A 22883-nucleotide genomic window follows, 5' to 3' on the forward strand; every position below is an offset into this window, starting at 1 on the left:
CCTTATCATCAGCAGCAGAAGATTAATCTTTCAGGCTTCCTTTTTGTGTGCCTTTTGTCCTTTATCAGTCTGATGCCTGAAACTCCACTGAAGTAGTTGTAGCTCTAAAGATGAAAACCACCAGCTGCCACAGTTTTTCATGTTGTTTTATTTATAGAATTTTTTGGTGCCCTCTGCATTCCTGGCTTGCCCACACCATCCTCACAGTTCATAAGGCTTCTATTAAATTTTAAACACTCCGTCTTTTCCTGTGGCAGAGGACTCTGACTAGAGCTCAGCTCCAGAGGTATGAAATATATATCTATAAATACACTCATAAAGCAAAAAGCAGGGCAGCTCCAAGGCTTAAGTAGACCTTTTATACCCCCAGTGCTCTTGGTAGTTTAAAGAAAAGAACAACTCCATGAAAGCAGTATATGTGTTACATTAAAAGGCTAATTTTTAATTAATATATGCACACTCTCTGGAATGAGAAGGCCAAGCAAACCACTGGGCTCTTTGGTATGAGATTTCCCACCTCACAGACTTCAGTTCTCTCAGAGCTCCTTCTGGTTTGGTGTTAAGTTTTTTGGACTTGGGGTTTTTTTTTTTTCATCTACACTGTGGATGAGTTTTGCATATATGTCACTGCCAAGGAAATTATTTTATCTGTTCCTCTTTTGTTTAGTTCTGTGGCATTGTGTTTTCAAGAGGAGCTTTTTAAAACACATGTTTCTATTCAAGAAACATCTATTCCCTGCTTAGGGGAGAAAGCACAAAGTAGGTGAAAAATAAATCTGGAAAATCCTTGTGAAATCTTTAGTTTGCTAAAGTAACCCTGAATTCAAAGCACACACTTTTAACAGCTGTTTAACAGCCAACAGAAAAAAAAAAAAAAAAAAAAAAAAAAAAAAAAAAGGGAGAAAGAAACCTATAACTACCAGGAAACAGCCTATATCATTCCCAAGCAGAATCTAAGTCTTACATGAATATTTGTTTGAAAGCCATGGCCCAAACAGGGTTGCAGCCTTGCTTTTTTCTTTCACAGAATAGAGAATTTGGAAATTGAACCTGTAAGTTTTATTCAAGGCTGCAAAGCATTAATTTTGCAGTTGAAAAATGGGTAGACACTGTGAGGAGAGAAGAAAATTTGACATACATAAGACCTCTCTCAAACATATTTCTCTTCAAAATTGTCATTGTTTTTCAGGGGCTCCTCTAGCTCTTTCTAGAGGCCTAAATCTGTAAAACATTTGCCTTCTACAGCAAACCATTCAGGATCCAAATCCTGCATAAGATATTCTTGACAACCAAGTTTTAGTTTTTAAAATCTTTCAGTGTTCACCTTTAATCTGATGTGGGGCCTGGGCAAGAGGCATCACTACTCCACCATCAAAGGACCACTGGCTCCAGGCAGCTTCCTGCACCCTCAGCCATTCTTCTGTGAAAGATGATTCCCCTACACACACACTCAATCTGCTGGTCATCAGACTCCCTCTCATGTCTCTTACCTGCAGAAATGTAGTACCACTTACAGAGTTGCTTGCAGGACTGATATGAAAGTCTGCAATTGCTCCACAGATATTGTTGATCATATTTCTCACACTTTCCTGGGAACTTTTCAGGATTTACATTCCCTGTTATCCTTAAATAACACATTTCTCTTAGACTGAGTGGCATTTTTATCATGTCATTTTTAAGGATGTTTTTATTCCCCTATAAATCACATACCCCAGGAAGTATTCATTGTGCTTACATCCTGTTAAACTTACAGCTTCAAGTTTGCTGTGAGGTTTGCATAGATGCCTAACAATGCAATAAAAGAGAAGCCAGATTTGATACCTAAAGTGCTTTTTCTGATTTACTGTCACACAGCCTTTTTTGGCCTCAGTTTCTTCTATTATGGACAATTAAAAAATTAAAAATCAAAACATAATTACAACCTTTTCATCTATCTGATCCACCACGAAGGTAAATGTAACAAATTAACTCCTTGATGGAGAAGTGACTCCTAAGGAAGGACCTTAAACAGTCTCTATTTCTTGAGTATGCAACTAACCATAGTGTGAATCATTGGACAATTTGGAATAAAAACTAGTGATGAGATTAAATAATTGAATCAAAGTTAATCCACTGCTCCTGGTATGATAGTTATTTCTCTCCTCACTTACATTGAGAGATGAAAGCTTTGTAAAACTTAGTCCTGACTCTGTCTTACTGCCTTCCATCCACCAGACTTGCTGGCATCGAAAATCTCCATTATTTTCTCCATCACTTATGTAAAACCTGAGTTATCATAGCAAGTCTATCAACTTTACTTCATATTTCAAGACAGCTGTATTCATTTTTATAATTCCAGTAGTTTTGATCATTATCTCAAGTCCTCAATAGCAACAAAAACTATATAACTATGACCTGCTTTTAAATGCAAAGGTTATTGGGGAAAAAGGATAAATACATATTAAATGGGAAAAAGGATAAATACATATTAAATATAAAAAATGTCTGATTCCTTCCAGGAAATTAATCATTAGGAGGACCAAAATAACTTCTTTTTGGATGAAAGCTACCCAAAATATTGCTCCAATGGGTGGCAGATCAACTATATACTGATGCTCTAGGCCAGTATAATAGCTTTTAAGAACAAAGGCACTTCAAGGCTCCAGATGAGCAATTAAAAGCTGACCAACTTTTTTTTCCAGTTGAGTGTCACAGATGATGGATGCAAATCACAGATGAGTATTGCAATTGAACAGTAAAACACTGATCTTAAAAACTGTTTAAAGAAACACTATCTATCCCTAACTTTCTGGAACTTAAATTCCAGGGTCATGCCATTTGTTGCAATCCTCACTTAAATTCTGTTATTTTTATACATTTTTTTGCCAGGCTCACAGATGATCTTTCCCTCAAGGCATACTCCGAGTTCATCCTGAGACCCCCTGTTTGCATAGATTATAGATGCTCTACTCAAGCCATGGATATAGGCCTTCTGGACATGTATAAATCATATTATATGCTCTAGTTTCTGCATTGCTCAGAAGACAGCTCAGATGCGTGAGCACAAAATGCAGTGCAGCCATTTGGCAGACTCCACTGTAGGCTTTTTTACATAATTTTTTTGAAAGCATGTCGTTTAGAGACATTGATACTTATTTTTTCAGTCTCTCTGCAGTAACAAAAGAGATATATGAACATACTGAGGAAGCTCAGGAAACTAAACAACATGTTCAAATTGTCCCTTTGTATCTTAACTTAAAACTAGCTTTGCATGAAAGTATGCAAAGTACCACATTTCTTATTTTGGTGTAATTTCAACCCTGGTACCTCTGAGAGAATTCCGACTGTTTCAATTGATTAAACTGTGTCACCACTTAGTTTCCCATTAAGGAAAAGAATAAGCCATATTGCTATTTCAGCTATCCAGATTTAATCAAACTGTTAAGTACCTTTTTCAGTATATTTCTATCTCCCATGTGTAATTTGTTCAAATTATTTGCTCTCCAAATACATTTAGAAGGTATTTTGATTTTAGACAATATTCCTTATAGACATTCCATAGACATTACTGGCAGAATTCAATGGGAAACAAGTGCATATAATATATAGGGTAGATTTTGAGAGAGTAGAATTTTTGACCTTGATGAATTCAGCATTGTAGCAATGCCAAACTGTTCATTAGCAGTTATTAATACATAACTAAAACCCAGAATTATTTATTTAGAAACTACAATTCCTTTTGAACATTCCCCTAAAGCAATGGTGAGTATAAATCAAAATTTCCTGTGCATTAGGAATACTTACTGAGTTGTACTCCTTTGAACAGATCTAGGTGATTCTCATTATGTTAGCTGAACAATTCAATTTATATTTTAAGCTGCTTACTTACATGGCTAGGCAAAGAAAAATTACCCAAAGGAAAATCTATACACAAACTTTCAAAATCAATATAATTCACTCTAAAAAAAAAATTGTTGATGACCTGTATGTCAACAGAAGACTATATAAACAGAGGTAGAGGAATTAGATAAATTAATAAGATTCCACACTTTTTTTTTTTTTTGTCCACAATATAAAACACTGGAGTTTTAACTACCATATACTGAAAAATAGAGGTGCAGTCACATTATGATATAGAGACAACAGAAGGCTATTTCCCTAAAAGTAGCAATATGGCTGCTCAGAATCCAAATCACAGAACTGATACACTGATTTTCTTGTTTCATTTGCAGCTTATATTGTTGTAAGGTACAAATGTTACATCTATAGCTTTATTGTTCTGCCTGAAGAGGAGACCATAAGTCCACCTTGTTTTCAGCCCTCTGTAGGCAGGTAAACATCCTGTTAGAAATCAGTAGAACTGATTGCAACTGTGTGCCTGTCAAGAACATGTAACAGTATGTGTGAAGACAATTTCTGCAGTGCAGTCCTGGGCTCAAGTGCTAATTTGGTTCTTTAAAGTCCTTATTCACTTTTTTTGTCAATCACTATAAAATCTATCTTAATTTTTAATCAAATTATAGTGAATGAATATCAAGAAGAATGGAAGATGAAGATAGCATGGCACTAGTAGCCCCAAAAGATGCAAGGAAAGGGACATTCCTAGTGTCAAACAGAATGCTAAAGAAAGATTAAAAAGAAATGAACATATTGAGTAGAGCTCTATACCTTCATGGACCCAGTAAGTACTTGGTTCTTATTCCATCCCTCACGCTCATGAACCTTCCCACAATTTAAGAGCCAGACAATGATCAGGAAGAAATGGATGAATGGAAAACACCTTAGGGAAAGGACTTATATACTGCTACAGAGGGTGAGCATATCAGATGACAGAGAAGAAATACCACTGTTATTTTAAATGAAAATAATCAGAAGAGGAAAAACTGGCAAGATGAATGGTGGAAAATAAAGCTAGGAGAACATTGGTCTATGGCAGTCTAAAGTAATTAATTTAAATAGTCTTCTAACCAAATGCTTGAAAAAAATCACTACCAAAAATTGATGACCACAGAGTCACTTGAGAGTATCTCCAAAAATAAAAAAATTTGGATCTGTAAAAATTCAGGGTATTTCACTGTACATATCTAGCATAGGTAGGAAATGGAGCATTCACTTTACCGATGCCCGAGCAGGGTGGGAGGGAACAATGAAAGGCAGCCCCAAAAAAGTATGTAGGTAGTGAAGCTAGAGAGAGAGAAAGCTGATCCCTGACACCTTTTCATAATGCCCAGATCCTCTCTCACCCTTAAGTGAACTGAAAATGGTGCATTGTGTCATTAAAATGTACTAATCTTTTTTTTTTCTCTTTTCCATCCCAGGAGGTGAATTAGTTATCCCTCTACTTGTAGAAGACCCTTTAGATATCCCTCCTATTGCTACTCGTGCACCTTTCATTACACTTCCCCCTACCTTTCGCCCCCTCCTCACCATTATTGAGACCACCAAAGATTCCCTGTCCATGACCTCTGAGGCGGGGTTACCTTGCTTGTCGGACCAAGGCAGCGATGGTTGTGATGATGATGGCTTGGTGATATCTGGGTATGGCTCAGGGGAAACCTTTGACTCTAACCTACCCCCTACTGATGATGAAGATTTTTACACCACCTTCTCCTTGGTAACAGATAAGAGTCTTTCCACTTCAATCTTCGAAGGTGGCTACAAAGCACACGCACCCAAGTGGGAATCCAAGGACTTTAGACCTAACAAAGTCTCCGAAACTGGTAGGACTACTACCACGTCTTTGTCCCCTGAGCTGATCCGCTCCACAGCTTCGTCCTCGACTGTGATGATTCCCAAATTGCCAGCTGGCAAAATGAATAACCGTGAGCTCAAACCCCAGCCTGACATAGTCTTGCTTCCGTTGCCCACTGCCTATGAGCTAGACAGCACAAAGCTGAAGAGCCCGCTAATCACTTCCCCCATGTTCCGTAATGTGCCCACAGCAAACCCCACGGAGCCGGGAATCAGACGGGTTCCGGGGGCCTCAGAGGTGGTCCGTGAGTCGAGCAGCACAACGGGGATGGTCGTCGGCATTGTGGCTGCTGCCGCCCTCTGCATCCTCATCCTCCTGTACGCCATGTACAAGTACAGGAACAGGGACGAGGGGTCCTATCAGGTGGACGAGACGCGGAACTACATCAGCAACTCAGCCCAGAGCAACGGCACGCTCGTGAAGGAGAAGCAGCAGAGCTCAAAGAGCGGCCACAAGAAGCAGAAAAACAAGGACAAAGAGTATTATGTGTAAAAAAGAATAATTATTTATATATAAATATAGAAATACTTAATGAGATTTAACTGAGATATCAGAACCATTGCAGCGAACGAGATGATTGGGAGATATCATTTGTGGGAAAAAGTATTGGGAAAAAATTTCAGCAGTGACTGTTAATGTCTAAGTCCTCACTTGGAGTCAGCAAACTTTGCCCTAATGTATTATAAAGCACACTTAGCGTTCTGGAGATGGCGCGCACAGCTCTGCTCTGTTAGTGAACTTGGACATCTCCAAATCTCCTCCTCCGCTGAACTTTCTGCAAAGGTAGAAGACTTCATGGCTTACTTGTTTCATATCTCCAAGTGAGTCTTTAACAATGTTCGTGATCCCTGACTGTATCGATAATTTTTCAGTTTACTTATTTAAAAAAAAAAAAAAGGAAAAAGAAAAATATAAACATTATTAAACAACAAAGATGTATTGAACAAACTGATCTGGCCATGTCCAGCATACACATAACTTCGAGATTGGAGGAGGGGAATAAATGAGTTTGGAGATTGTTGGTTTTTTGATTTGATTTTGTTTTGTTTCTTGGGTTGCTTTTTATTTGGTTTCTTTGGTTACTTTGGGTGAGGGAGGGAAGAGTGTAGTGGAATGACGTGGGGGGTGACCCAGGACACTAGAAGAAATCTCGGAAAAAAAATCCATAATAAATAAAGAAAGACTATTGCCATATATGAATTCAAAAGCTACCCATGGTGTTTACTCTGCATATCTGGTTGTATTGTCTCTAGAATCCATCATCTTGTAGTAAGTTGTTTGCTAACAACGCAGTGACAGTGTCTAATGAGTGGTGCTGAGGAAAATTGTCATGGAAAGGTGGTTCTCTTGGATCTGGCTCCAGTATTTGCAATTGAACTGAAGAGCAGATGGGTTATGGTCTGTTCTGAGCAGTTATTGGCTTTATTTGAGTATAGCACTCAGTATGCATTTGACAACCAAAGTATGGTTAATGGGATTTGGAGATTCAAAAACCAATGCTTAAAAGTTATTAACTGTTCTGAACTGAATATACTGTGCAAAAGTAAAGGAGCCTTCCTCTGGGATCTGGTTCTGTGACATTGCAATGCATGCAAAAAATAATAATAAATCAGTTTAATAAAGTGATCAGAAAGACACCACTGAGTTCAACTTGTGACAAGACCAATGAACATCAGAAAAGCTAAACACTTGTAAAAGAATGCAAATTACACAGTTTTTTTGACATATAACTGTTTTTCATATGTAATATTTTAATTTTGTAGCTTGACATTTCAGATCATCTCTGTCTTTCCATTTGCCCTATTCTCCCTTTTCCTTCTCTTTTATATAAAAGAAAATAAATAAAGCTGCTGTGACACACAAAAAATAATAAAGAAAAATTAATTTAATAATTTCATATATATATATACACACAGATATATTTATCATGGTATGTTTGATGGGACGGCTGGAACAGAAGTTCTGTTATGGTCTTAATGTGGAATAAGAATGTTCTTGAAGAACAGAGTAAAAAGAAACAGACAACAAAAGCAAACCTTAAAATGTGAAGGGAGCGTGTGTTTTAGCTTTGTCACAGTTACCTGTGTCAAAAAAAAAAAAAACCCTGAAATTTTGTTTACATATTTTACTACTATTTTTTTGCTAGTATAATTTCTATATGGATACCCTAATGGTGTATATACTGTTTTATGGTTAAATTGGGAATGTCTTATGTTTTATTTAACTTATTTAATTTGGTTGTTTGGTTTCTACATTTTCCCAGTTATTGTGAAAAGGATTATCTTACTGTACAGAACAATAGTGAGGTGGTTTGATGGCCATGCCTATCATGTGCAAAAAAGTAGATGAGGGAGAGAGAGACAGAGTGGGAAACAACAGAAACCAAGACGGGTTGAGAGCCCTGGGATATCAGAAATGAAAACTTTTGCTGTATGCGGATGAAAACTAATCAGCTGTTTAGGTTTAGAAATCTACTCTTGCTGGTGTTTATAAGTCGCATGAATATTTGACTTTGAAGAAGTTTCATCAGATACACACACGCACATGGGAACTTAAATTCAGAAAAACAGTCTTCTCAAACACATAGAGAAGGCACTTTCATGTTAACAAATATTTTCAGTGCGTGTATGTGTGCGTGTGTGTGGTGTGTGTGTGCGTGTGTGAGGTTGAGCTTTTTCTTTTTTATTTTTTATACAAAAAAGAAAAAAAGACAGGTTTTAAAAAGGTATGAAAGCACGATTTTAGATGACTTAACTGGCCGAAACTATATAAAAGTTGATTATATCTTGATGTCTGTAAAAGATTGCTGTTCTTGGAGTCTTGGAGTCTTGTGAAATGATTTCCTGCTTTCTTTCTTCCTTCCCTTTTTGCTTTCCTTTTTTAAGTTAAAGGAAAAATATTTACACTTTCCTTTTTTGTGTAAGTTTCTATTGGACAGTTTTTGGGAACATGTGCATTTCTGTATGTGGGCTACTACCATATCCCTGTTGCTTTATGGACAACCTGGAGAATTTTTTTTTGAGTTATCGTGATGTTATTGCTTTTTTTCCCTTTCTTTTTCTTCTTCTTTTTGATTCTTTTTCTTTTCTTAGTTGCAGTTTGTTTAAAGATATGCTTAGCAATAAAATGTTCTTCCCAAAGCCCTGAATCTTGCTGCGTTTTTATTTCCAAAAGACTTCAGGGAAATTCCAGACCTTTAAAGGTGGAAATATTCTGTGATGCAAGTATCCCCCATCCCACAGGAGTGTTTATCCACCAAATCACAGAATCATGTTCATGTTTGCATTCTTCTTTTAGTCCAATGAACCTTTTTTCTTTCCTTTGCAGAGATATAAATTAAACTTGAGTCTGGAGTCTATTTCATACCACTTCCACCACCTCAGTTGCATCATTCTCTGTAGTACGGGTTTCAGTTATCTCAGATAAAAGCATACCTAGGACATTGACTTAGTATGCCCTTTCTTATGTGCTCCCTTTTAAGTGTGTAGCTCTTTCAATTATTTTTATGGGATTCTTGATTCATCTTTGGTCAGGAGTCAGTGGTAGATTCTTTGAGTGTTCATCTCTTTCCAGTTAACCCCAACTACAGTACTGAATGTTCCTTGTCCTACTGGGCATTATAGTCTGATTCTTGGCATCATGCAAAATTGCCAATACCCTATCATTCAGCGAGTTGTACAGAACTTCAGTTCACAGTAGTAGTATGGGGGTTTGACAGATTCAAGCTTCCTAAGCTATCCGCAAGGTCTTAAACTGTTTACAGGCATCTGGAGTTCAGCCAAACGAGTATTTCACAGCCCTTTCATTTTCAGCCTGGGATGACTTCACCTTTTTCTCCCCTAGGTGGAATCCATAGGTCTTTTGAGCAGTGTTTCCACAAGTTTCATTTACAATCAAATTCAACTTAGGATAAAATGGTTGTTCAGGTATTGTCTGTGATTTTCTACATTGTTTTTGCTCACATTTGCATAGGCAAGAATATGTATGTGTACATACATGTGAGGTCCTTCAACTCTTTTCAGTTCTTTTGTGAATCATTATTCTGATAGATTCCCACATGTATCAAACCCACAGGTTCTGGTCTAATCTTCACTCAGTTCCCTCCCAAAATCATTAAATTTCTGAGTGATGACTGGTACCTAATATTTCCAGTACTGAAGTAATCAGCTGGGATGTGGGAGATATAGATCTGAACCTAAATATCTCTTCTAATATTGCCAAAACTTTTGTTATCACCAAGTAGTTGGTGTTCTGAAAAAATATTTTTCTTCCTCAGTACTTCTCTCAAAACCTGTTATACTTCATATCATTATGAAATACTGTGTGAAGCAAGAAGTTTCAACCTGACTCACCTTAACCCTCTGGCTGTAGTCATGCTTTTTCTCATTTTTTCTGTCATCTAGTGACCACTTTATTACTTAGGCTAAATGAAAATGTCAGAAAAGAGATTTCATTGCTGCCTAAAAGGCTTGGAATTATTGTATATCTTTGGCTCATCACAGAACCATAGAATTGCTGAGATAGAAAATGACCCCTGGAGATCATGTAGTCCAAGCTCTACCACCCCAAGCAGAGTCAATGGCAGTAACTTGCCCAGGACTATGTCTATTTTTGTTAATATCTCCACATGTAAATGCCACAATCTCTGTAGGCAACCTGCTCTGTACAAGCACACTCAGTGTAAACATTTTTTGTTGTGGTTCGATGAAATTTAATTCATTTGTTCCCATTTCCTTTTACCCTTTTTCTGGGTACCAGGGAAAATATCCTGGCTCTCTTTTCTTTACAGCCTCCCTTCAGGTGTTCATACATGTTAGTAAGAGTCCCTATAAGCCTTTGCTTCTTCAGGCTGAGCTGTCCCAGCTCCCTCAGCCTCTCCATATACAACATACGCTCCAATCACTTATTCATCTTCATGTCTTTTTATCAGACTCACTCCAGTATCTAGAGCAGACACAATTGCCTTATCACCATATCTGAGCTAGGTACACGGCTCTTTTCAACAACCAGGGCTGGCCAGCTGCTGCTCTTCCTGCCATTTTGTACTGGTAAACAACATCCCACTTACTGTGACACTTTTTGAAGATCCCTCTCTTAGGTGCCTAGTCCTGTATTTCCAAAACTGTTCAGCATATCTCTGTTTATTGCACAGTTGCAGAGGTTCTTCACTGAGAAAAGTCATGAAGATCTGAGCACAAATGGGCTTGATCTTTCCCAGCCCTGGTGTTGCAGAAAAGGACAAGTGAGGAGTAATGTAAATGCTGGTTCCTTTTCCAGACCTTTCTGTCTGTGCTCCTTGTCTGGGAGGGAGGGCAGATATGCTGGTCTCCTCTGCAGTTGCCATGCCAGGCTGTTTTTCTTCCACAAGAAGTGAGAACATTCTGATCAGACAGTTTGGTAATAATGATTAAAAGACAAACATCCTTCCTGTCAATTCCATAGTGAAAGTAACTTCAATCATAAGGTAATGATTACTCCCAAAAAAGGCAAAGACACATGAATTGTAACTAATGAATGTGACTCGACACTTAGGGGCAAAGTTAAGCATGTTACTTCTATGGAGATGCAGTTCTAGTGCTATCAGTCTGAAAAGCATTTGCAAGATCACAAGGTTCTGTCAAGGGCCCTTTGAGAACATAAAGTCATGTGCAGCTGTTGCCTTTTTATCATACACCCTCCCTAGCTGCCAAGGTTGGCACTGGCTCCCTAAAAGATGTTTTTTATATGGTGGAACAAGTCACTGCTTTTCCCTTCCCACATGCAAGCGATAAAAAAGAAATGGAACAGCAACAAGACTTGCCTTCCAGCTGTCAACCTCACCAGACCTTCTTGGGTTGGTAGAGATACCAGCATGAGAAGAAAGACAATTGCCTGCTGTTTGGCTCTCTGGATGGGACCCAGGCTGAGCTCTGAGAGCACATTTGCCTAGCTGGTATAGAAGTATTGCAGGCAGGGGTGTCATGATAAATGAAGGAGGTTGGATTGCAAAGTCTTGGCTGATACTTACTCTTTATTGGTGAAAGTTTTCCCACAGTAGCAACATCTGTTGGGTTATTTAAGAAAAAAAAATAATCAGAATCTCTTATTCAATTTGGTAAAATGCTGTATAGTAAGCTATTACACTCTGTTTTCTCTTCAGACAATACACATTGCACAATGCTATATCTCCTCTCTGTCCTCAAACAGTTTCCAATAACCCCATTTTTCTGGCATGCCTGTTCATGTTGTCCTTCACACATCAGCAAATGCAGTGCCATTCAAGGAAATTTTTCAGTAAATGTTGGTCTGCAGGGATTTTGATGTTTGTAATTTGGGCACATGGATTGCATGAGAGAGGGAAAAGAGCACACTCAAGAGATTATGTTAGACTGCATATAGCTAAAGAAAGGCTTAATTTTTAAAGGTATTAAGCTGGCTAATTCTTATTGAAAACAGGGGAAATCAACTACATAAACACCTTTAAAAATTGAGCCTATTTCAGTGTAGCAGTCAGATAAAGTTAATTAGCTAGTGTTAATTGCTTGGGCTTTGGCAGTACCTAATAGTGTAGGCAAGTGGTGGACAAGGTTCTGCTTTTTCTCATGAGGCTTACATAACTCACCTGCCCTGAGAGTGGGAGTAAAGATGAGAGATGGTTTAGATATGTTGTAAATTGCCTGGAGACAAATCCATTTCAGCATGCTAGGGTGAAGCTGCATGAGCATGCTATTTCCTTAAATCAGTTGAGGCAGACCAAAAACAAGAAAAAAACTTTGGCTTATTTACATACCTTGTAAAAACCCAACTGAAGACCAAACCTGTACTTCTGCCACCAAGCACAACCTAAAGCCACTCATCTACCACTCCATGCATCTCCTTTGTCTGCCTGTTTATAGAATACAACAAAAGGACAATGTCCACATGGGTCAGAAACATCCTGAACAAGCAGCTGGAAAAACTTAAGGCATGCTTTTCTTCAATGGCTCGTAAGCTGGGCACTATGCCTAACAGCTTTGGCTGATGCACATGGAAAATTAAACTCACTGGGAACGAATTATATATATATATGTTTAATAATGCTGCCAAAGCCTTTGTAACACTTTGAAATAATTCACTCAGCCTTTGGATTTCAAGAATACTTACATAAAGTGTTAAAACACAGAACAACAAAACAGGACTGACTCACACTACAGAAACAGAAGTGGAAATGAGAAAAGTGAATGTATCTGCATAACCTCCTGGGTGCACATGATTCTCACAGTTTTCAGTCTTATAGCCTGGCCCAGTAATTTAAAGTTGCTACTACTATCATGTGATGGTAATAGCAAGTCTTTAGTTATGTGGAGAAAGAGATAAATGCAAGGATCACTCACAAGGTGATGAGGTTCCTCTTGTGAGGAACAGTTTCCAAGAGCTATTTTTAAGAACAGATGAAGACGAAGAAACAGAGCCTGCATACAGGGCACAGCCATGCACCTAGTAAAGCAGCAGGTGAAAAACAGGATTTTGATTTCCAAAACCAAGAATACTGAGCTGAGCTGTGCCAGGGCTAAAAAGTCTTTGTGTAACTTGAATCAAGCCCTTTTGTCCCCGTGCATCATGCCCTGGAGTTTACTTGTACTATGCAGGACACTTCCAGTAGGTCTATTTGAATTCTGTAAGTATTTGATCTCGACCACTTCTTCTACATCAGATGATTATTCATTTCTGCCTGTTCTCTGAGTCACAAACATTAATTTACATCCATGGTTCCCTAGCGAGATGATACTAGTATCTCCCCTGTGCAAGGATGGAAATTAAGACAAAGAGACTTGCCTGTGATTACATAGAAAATCCATGGTTGTAAAAAGATTAGCCCTCAAAGCTTCCAGACTCTCCCACTTTACTCACGCCTCCAAAGTACACTGTGGTGCTGCCAGAGGTATAACACATGCATTCCTCCCACTAACACTAGCTTCTCCAAATCAAGAGCTGGAATTGGTTTGATTTGGCTAAGAAAACTTAGAACAAATGGTGTAAATGCAGGAGCTTCTAAAAAGAGAATAAAACCCTTTTAACTAAGAACAAACCATTTAAAAATGGAAACTATTAGGTTTCTAACTGTTTATTTTAAATGTCCTGGATTTATACATACTGGTAAATACACAGGCACATGAATGCATTTTAACATCCAAAGCATCTGTTAATCAAGCCCTTTTCTCCCATGTGCATTGTGAACTGGAGCTTACTTGTACTGTGCAAGTACTATACTCTCGCAGTTCTAATCTGCCAGAGTCTAGCTTTGCCATCTGTGAACTCCTGCAGAAAATCACTGCCTGCATCTGTAATATTTTGCTATAAACAACTTTTTATACCAATTACAATAACACCAATGACAACACAATTTTATTACATGTAATTATAGGAAGTAATACTAAATGCCATATCACAGCCCTCCTGGGTCAGTGAGAGTTGAAGTTGATTGTTATCGCTCGCAGTCTGCACTGAAATACACAGTGTTTCCAAGATTTTAGATAACAAAGATATTGTTATCTGGATAAATTGAGTCATAACTCTTACAAACATTTAGAACCTACTGAAACTTCCTTTGAAGCTAATGGCAAAGCTTCCTGACAATAAACAGAGAGTGCTCCCTTTCCATAAATCTCTGAATCTCTGCAAGTTTTGCTGTAAAAACTGTTTGGATGTTTCCTTTATTTTCCTTACCTCATGGTGTTCACTGATTTATTTTTTTTTAATATTAGCCACATTATGATTATAAAGAATAACAATTATGGTATGCACTATAAAGGCTTACTTTGCAACAAGGAAAGTTTCTGAAGGACTGTTTCTGCTCCCTCAAAGCCTTTTAACACAAGGATTGAGAGTACAGAAGCTCTCAAAGGTTTCTCTGTTCTCCTGATGTTTCTGGGCCCTCAAAAACAAAATTCATTTTAGTGGCCATAATATCAACATTTCTTCTACAAAAAGTGACCTACAAATAAATTTACAATTCTTATTTTACTTACAAATAGCTTTATAATTTTTTTTCATAGCTGATTGCACTTCATAGTATTGCTTTCTCATTGAATTATTTGCTTAGCAAAATGGAAGAAAATAAGCTGCATATACAGTGCATCTGGGTAAATGTAAGCAAAATCCATCAACAGGACTATTGTATTTAACGTAAGCATGGACTCTTACACTTAAGCTACACCTGCAGGGTGAATACATCAGACAACACTATTTAGCACTAAGATATATTGCACCTTGAGCACTTACTACTGAAGTTAAGAAATGCTTTGTCACTGATCAAAAAACATATAAAAGGAAAGTTTCCCTACATAAAAAAATTATATATACTTCCCTCCTCAAATTATCAATCAAGAGCATAACCTAATGTATCCCATATACTAAGGATCATTTCTTGCAGTGGCACCTGTGCAGCTTTGTTGAAGCTAAAATTCTTATACATTCTTGTCCAACAATAAGAAGTAGAACTACAAATTCTTGTTTATGAAAGCAATTTAAAGCTATTATTAAATGTCAAATATGGATGCAAAATGGGGGTTTTTGTCCCAATTAGAGCAGTTCCCAGCTAAGTTAATGTTTTTGCTGGTATTTGCATGACTGGGGGAACTCAAAGTCCTTTTCTAGACCTTGAAGACTTCACGACACAAATACATGTGTATTATTTTAATGCCATTACATGGCAACATTTGTGCTGAAGTGTCTTAACCCGAGCTTGTTATTTGTGGGGGGAGGAAAAATTGGTTTCAGCTTCCCTAGCAAACAACCTTGACCTGAGTCAAAGCCTGGTACCTAATCGCTATTCACCCATCTAAGCCAGAAAGATTTGTGCAAACTAATTGATCAATGAAAAAAACTTACAGAAAAACTCCACCTTTATCCTGAGGATTTCTGAGCTGTAAGTAATAGTCCCCTTTTCATGTCTGCCCCACAGTTTAGGCCAGCAGAGCACTTGTACTGGAGCAGTAGCACCAGGCACTACACACCTGCACTGCTGACAAGGTCTGTATGTTCACAAAATACCAGACAGACCCCAAGTGTCTTCAGATTCCAGGACACCAAAACTAAAGGAGCAAGTTCTGGCTTGAAGATTATAAAAAAAATTATGGTGACATAACCTGCAGTGGTACTACCTATTTTTGGAGGTACAATGTGCTCTTGCTCCTACCCTTTCATAAGCATCATTCAGTCTTTAGTAATGACAACAAATTAAACAAGTTTTAGCACTTCACTGCCTGGGCATTCACTGTCTCTGCATTTCTGAGCTGTAGCCCTTTGTCTGCAATGCAGACAACAATGAAGACAATGCAGCAGCCAGGAGACAGCCACAAAAACATTGAGCTCAGAGGCTTGTCAAGAGCAGAGATGTGGAAATGCATCCTCCCACAAAGCGCAGGACCACATGTATGGCTATTAAAACCAAAATCTGCAGTGAAACTTCATTGAAGCAGAGGGCAAGCCAGTGGGGTAGCATTAGTCCCAAGCATTTCTTTATGACTTTATTTTCCTTTTGTCTTGGCCCTTTCTGGAAATAATAAAAATCCAAATTGAAGGGCTAGTGAAGTAGGGAACTAGCAGACTGTAGAGATGAAGTTCTCATCACTTTTGGGAAAGAGGGGGAAGGGATCTGAAACTGTCTAACACACACAGTAAACATAGATATGTGAGCTTTATGCTAAGAACGTTTCTGTTTCTGTGCAGTTATCTCTCACTGCCAGAATAGCCTTAAGGATTAAGATGGTTTATTGGGATCAAATGCCTTACAGATTATTATAGTGCTGACTGTTTACTTGTTCACACTAAAATACAGATACATACTTATATCCCTCTATGCATCTCTCAATCATAAATTATTTTCATTCCCTAAATGGGTCAGCCCAGATTCCCATTTTCCATATCCAAGATAAATCTCCAAAGACATCTTGAGAGGCCTATGTAGGTAGGCTAAGCCTTAAAAAACATTGTCAGCATTGTCAGATCTCAGCACCTGGAATTAACACAAAACTGACAGCGATTAACACAAAACTTTTGCCATGGGGTTTTTTAGGCAATTAATGGGTTAGAGGCTGAATCATCTAATGGTTAAAGTAGCTGAGGGTTGGGAGGGAAGAAAATCTGCAGTCTGGAACACACTTTTCTGCAGAAATGTCAACTGTGCTTTTAGAGGTATGAGACTTTGAGGCCATTTAATTTGTCTGGTGTATAAAATAGGTGTCTTTTAACAAAAGGATGGGGAAAAAGATACAAGCCAACCTCTTGCTATCAACAATTAAATTTCCCTTTAAAACAGAGCTGAGGTTCTGCAATCTCACCCAGCTTCAGCCATCTCTATATTCTTCCTAAATTTGATGTGCAGAGCCAAGCATCCCCCACAACTAGATACCTTTCAGTGTCCAGTCTGATAAGTGTGGTCTGAATTCAGAAGAACTTACATTGTTTTGTCCTGTCCTGTCACTGAAAAGAGCTCAGCTCCATCTTCTTTACACCATCCCTTTTGGTATTTATGTACACTGATGAAAACAGGACTAGACCCAGCACTGACCCTAGGATTCCCCTAGTGCTGGCCACTGGCCTCTAACCAGACTTCACAGCACTGATCACCATCCTCCAGGTACAGCTGTTAAGCCAGTTTCAATCCACCTCACTGTCTGCTTATCCAGCCCAAAGCTTCAAAGTTAGTGTTTTAAGTACCTTAAATGTGAGAATGCCACTCATGGTGCCTAATTCTTGCACAGGTGCCTAATGGTTCCCATGTTTAGGAAGATGTTGACATGATTTTATTGATAACCTGTGCTCTGTTATCTGGTCTTTATTCCCTGGATTGTCCTGTATTTCATTCAGAAACGATATGATGGAAGAGACTTCTGTAGGTCAGGAATTGGAGATTAGGTCCTCTCACAGATATTTTAGTTGCCTCAGATTATTTTTTTTTTTCAGCCTTTACTCCACAGTAGTTTTTTTTGCAAAATGAAGAATATAAAACATCTCCACTTGCATAGTTGGCAGTACAGTGATTCAAGCCTGGATTTCTGGGAGTCTGGGTTTCCATGTATCCCCCAGAGAGACTTTAGCATTCTGCTAAATCATAAGTTAATCTGTGCAGGGTTTGCCTTGGTGCTTGAGTATTTTATCCAGAAATCATCATGTTAAAATTAAATTAATAATTCAAGAATCTTAAGTTTGCATAAGTCAATAAACACAGGCAGAAAGAGAACACCTCATTCCTGCCTGGAGCCAAGAAAAACCTTGTGCCTGCCTGAAGCCAAGGTGTCCAAGTAAGAGGGTAATGATGCATAGTGTAAGCCATGTAAACTGATCTGCCTTGATACACCCCACCCAGGACCTCAGCACCTGTTTAACATAACAGCCCTGTGAATGCTGGCATGAGCTGTTTATTTGCATCTCCATATAAGATATAGGCAAGGGTTCAGGATAATTACTAAATCCAGTCTGAATGTGCTTCATGTGCTAGAAAAGCACAGTCTCTCAAGTTTTCCATCATATCAAATACGAGCTAAGAAACAAGCAAGGCTCCTGACAGCTAAAGGCCCAGAGGTGGGCTCACAGCAGTAGGCTGAATTAGTGGCCTTTTACTCCAGATATCATCCAAAACAAGTTTGGTGTGAAGCTTTTCAAAGTAATACCTGGCAGTTGGATGCAGAAAAGTAGGAAGCCTTCCAAGTGAACTACCCGAGGTGATTAGGGAAAAAATGTAATTTGCACAAAGATAATTTAGTCAAGGCACTGAGTGAAATAGTTCTGCAGTTAACAAATGTGCCTTCAGAATGTTAATAGATGTTTTCATCTGGGTCTCAGGTCTCAGAGCTCAGCCAAAGACAGTGAACTTTAACGATGTAACAGAGACTTTGCGGGAGGGAGATGGGTTTGGTTTTTTTGTTTTCCTTCACATATATTGGAGATAGAATGACACTGTCTAACACCAGATTTCTCTAGACTGGTGAAAGATGAGGGGCATCGAGTCACCTGGGACACATTTTTTATGAGCAAGTGTTGTTTCAGGGATTCTCAGCCTTAGAATAATAATAATAACCAGGTTATTAGTATTCACCTAATTTAAATCACATGTTTCCCTTGAACATCACAGAGAGTGAACTGGGACCCACACAGAGTGCCATCTCACAGGTATCATGTTTGTGACACCGGGCACCATCCACTGCAACTGAGCTGAGATTCACTGAGTAACACCTCCCAAGCAGTTAAAAGCTTATGAAGCCTTTCTCGGTGCTCTTGGTTTAGCCCTGACTTGGTCAAAGTCATCTCTTACAGAAGATTTTAATGAATAAATATTTTTCAGTAATATAACAGCTCTGTAAAAGTATTCTGCAAATATCCAAGCAACTGCACATCAAATTGTCTGACCTCATTACCCTTACCAATGCCACAGAAAGAGCAGTCCTTTCTAGTGTCTTCAGCAGAAACTGGACACATGCTTAAATTTTGTTTTCTGCATTTGAGCTAGATATCTCAAACCTCACAAAATAGAAATCTTTTTTAACAGACAAGCTTGGTATCAGGCTTCAAATTTCAGTTTACAAATATGGACTGCACCGAGACATTTTAATAAGAAATTATAAGAGTAGCAATGAAGGTCTGACATCAAAAAAAAAAGCATCAAATTCATAAAGTTGAGACCCAAAGGTTATGATGGGGATCATCATCTACAGGGACAAATCACAATGGATGTAAGTCCATTTTAAAATCTCAAAGTGTTTGAAAAAAGATGGCAGAATCATGAGTGTTTCATCTCACATATGAGGAAGCAGTGACATTAAAATGGGAGTTTGTGCACTCTTGCCATTAGATAACATAAGAAGCCTATCCAGACCCAATTCTGTGATTCACAGATTTTTTCCATATGATTTACTCCTAGATAAATATGTCATATTCATTTTTTCTTTACTTGTAATAAGCAGATGCAGTTATTCCAAAATTAATAAGAAGTCAATTAACATAATTCAGAGGAAGGCAGATATTTAATCAGGAAGAGCTGTTCATAATTAAAGGTATACTTTACTTTAATACAGATATATTTTTATTACTTCTGAATTGATCATCAAAGCATCTGCAATCTCACCTATAAGACAGAAAAAAAATTACAGGCAGAAAGGAATCAGGAAATAATTGGTAATAAAAGACAAGTTTAAAAGGTTTTGGCAGGCTATTTATGAACTAAGACAGATAAAATAGATCTCAAAAACATTTACCATTAGTTATTCAGCCTACTTCATAACTGTTTTACTAGGATTAGGAGGTACTGCAAATTCTAAACCTGCCACTTTGGCTCCTGTGATTTATTAGACAGCCATAGTTTTTAGGGGTGCAATTGCAAGGCAATGATTCAATGCAGATTAAATAGCTCATGTCATACTCATCAAATTAGTGCTGTTCAATGCAACATTAACTACCCGAAACCATCCTGTTTGCTCATTTCAACAGACAGATACACTCTGCATCTCCAACATCTCCTTTATGCTGGGGATTCGGGAAGGGGGGTGAGGGAGGGGGTCACCAATGGCTCTTTCTGGCACTCCCACCCTCACGCGGGATTCTGCCCTGCCAGGGTATTTGTGCTTCCCACAGGAGCACAGGATGCCAGGCAGCACCTCCTGCAGCGCAGGTGAGGCTGCAGCCAGCACCAGGGGAAAGCACAATCAGGTTGTGAGCTGGCAAACCACCCAAAACAGCTCGTTAATTAGGTCTCTTCTTCTAACTGCTAATTTAAAAAATATTCTGTTATAACAGATGATGTATGCTTTAACATTAGAACTTTTTGCATTGGTTTACTTTGTTTTTACATTGTGCTACCACCAGACTCTAAGAACTATTCAAGATTAACATTCCTAAAGCCTTGGAAAACACAAAAATGTTCAAATTATTGTAGGAAATGGTGCAGATCTGTAGAATAACATAACTTTAACATTTTCAGTTAATAAACCTGGGCATGATCAAGACAAAGAAACAGCACTTTGCATAAATTAAGTTTATAATTTTAAAATCTTTTTCTGTATAAATATATTATGCATATCAATATATTATTTATATACTATATATCAATATACTAGCTATTTATTGTAAAAAATAAGTCAAATTAAACTTCTCACAGAGCCAAACTTTGCATCATTCTTATACTTCTAGACATTGATATTACCAGAAGTATTAGTAAAATTTCTTCTGATTCCAAAGCATTTTTCTAAGTGAGTTTTTCTTTAGAATATAAGACTTATGTATACACTTGTACACTGTGTCCACTGGTCAGTTATTTCACCTACATAACATGCTTTAATCTAGAACTTAAAAATTGTATTTTATACATTCTCCATGAAAAAGCGGTTATGTCAAACTTTTCAAAACTCAAGGAGACTTCACTAATGGCATATAAAGACCCTTGCAACCAACACACATCCTTTATCTCGTTTACAAACATTTTATGCACTGCAAGGTTTAATTGCCAACATTGTTCCATTACTAGAAACCATGTTTCCTTCACATATCAAAGCTAACCACTGTACACTTACATTATAATTCAAATTCTCTTATAATTGCTTCAGAATCTAACAGAGCTTTAGCAACAAAAATTATAATTGGTTTCAACAAAACTTATAATTGCTTTCTACCTTTCTTATTTTAAGAAGTCTTCTGTAAGAAGTTTATAAACAGCAAGTTCAGTACTGCCACACAGATCAGTGCCTGGGAGTCTAGAGCCAGAAAAGCCTAACAAGTCATCACTTCTGCCTTATATGTGTGTGCTTATGTGAGCATATAAACAGTGTAGGTATATCTGTATATAAAATGTTTCAGAATTTGCCCCTCTGCTGCCCCTTTCTGCCCACCAGCTTGTGTAAAACTGGAACAATTTCTCTAGGAATGTGCCAGTCCTCATAGGAAGACTTGCTGGACACACTCTTTGTGTCTGATTAGTCTGTCTTCAAGTTTAATCTGGTTTATATCCAGTCTGGATGTGCCTGGTCTTAAGTCCTCTCTCTGCTAAGTAAAAGGCCCTTTTGGTATATGGTATTTTCTCTTTAGGAAGATATTTATTCACTCTGTCCAAGCTTCCTCTAAAGCTTTTTAATAATTCAAACATGCCAATTTTGTAGCTTTTTCACTGCAGGATGTTTTCTCCTACTTTCAAACCAATTTTGCAGCTCTTTTCTACCCCTTTCCACAATTCAGTGTTAAAAAGAAATATTGAATATAGAGACCAAGCGTACAGGTCCACTGCCAGTCTTCAACATCTTGTCAGAAGATGACACAGCCACGCCTAATGCAACTCATATTTCAGTCTTCACATGTGAAAAGAACAAAAGCAATTGCCACTAAAACATTCTCCCAAAGGCCTTTAGAAATGCATTCCATTGCCATGACACGATTTCCCTGTGCTCTGTAGGGTAGGATAATCATGGAAATATAGAATATCAGCAGTAGCCCTATCTCTTTCCCTCCTCCTAACAGCACTCTACAGACAAAGTTTTTAACTCTTGCAGGATTTTGAAGCATGCTCCAAGGGTTTTTCTAGAATATCGCATGATCCAGATGCTCTGTGCATCAGTCTAGGCTAAATGCCTATTTTACAGTCACCTGCAATCCTAAGGAACTGCATTCTATGGCTCAGGCACATCTTTCCAATCCTATTTACCCATGGCTTCAGCTGAAGACAAGTGTTTACCCAAAGCAATCAGCCCTGACACAGCACAAAAGGCAGAGTGCTGAAAGCTAAATCACCAGCTTCAAAACCAGTTAAAGATAAGTTTACATTAACATTTTTTTTTATCTCTACTACATGTGATGCAACATAACTACAACATTAACATTAGCCTTCACTGTATATTTTTAAAGTACACTTATTGAAGCAATTAAAATTACATTTAACCAGACTAGAAGCATGGGCCTCACCTACCATTGCCATAGCAACACAAAAAGCAATAAAAAGGGTGGAAGGCTCTCACTCTCAATAAATAACATGACACACAAGGAATAAACCAAAGGATTCACTTTCACCTCACGCAAGTGAAGATGAGGATGATTTGAGTAGAAGGGAAGAAGTGAGGGAATAGATTAGTTTAGGACATAATCTAGACTGAGCTGAACTTTCTTAATTCCTCACATTTACAAGCCCCAAGAAACAGAAAGGAGAATAATTCCA

General features: G+C 38.0%; 1 protein-coding gene across 2 annotated transcripts in view; it reads left to right on the forward strand.

The window, feature by feature from the left end:
* The window catches only part of NRXN3 (neurexin 3), a 703958-nt gene extending 695087 nt beyond the window's left edge, over nucleotides 1–8871 (forward strand). For both annotated transcript variants that reach the window (XM_059474030.1, XM_059474031.1), the window contains one exon: nucleotides 5922–8871. In XM_059474030.1, coding sequence (XP_059330013.1) covers nucleotides 5922–6223 — 302 coding nt within the window. In that variant the 3' untranslated portion in view covers nucleotides 6224–8871. The remainder of the gene's footprint in view (nucleotides 1–5921) is intronic.
* Nucleotides 8872–22883: the final 14012 nt, after the last annotated feature.

This window comes from Ammospiza nelsoni, chromosome 6 (assembly GCF_027579445.1).
Source record: "Ammospiza nelsoni isolate bAmmNel1 chromosome 6, bAmmNel1.pri, whole genome shotgun sequence".
Lineage (NCBI taxonomy): Eukaryota > Metazoa > Chordata > Aves > Passeriformes > Passerellidae > Ammospiza > Ammospiza nelsoni.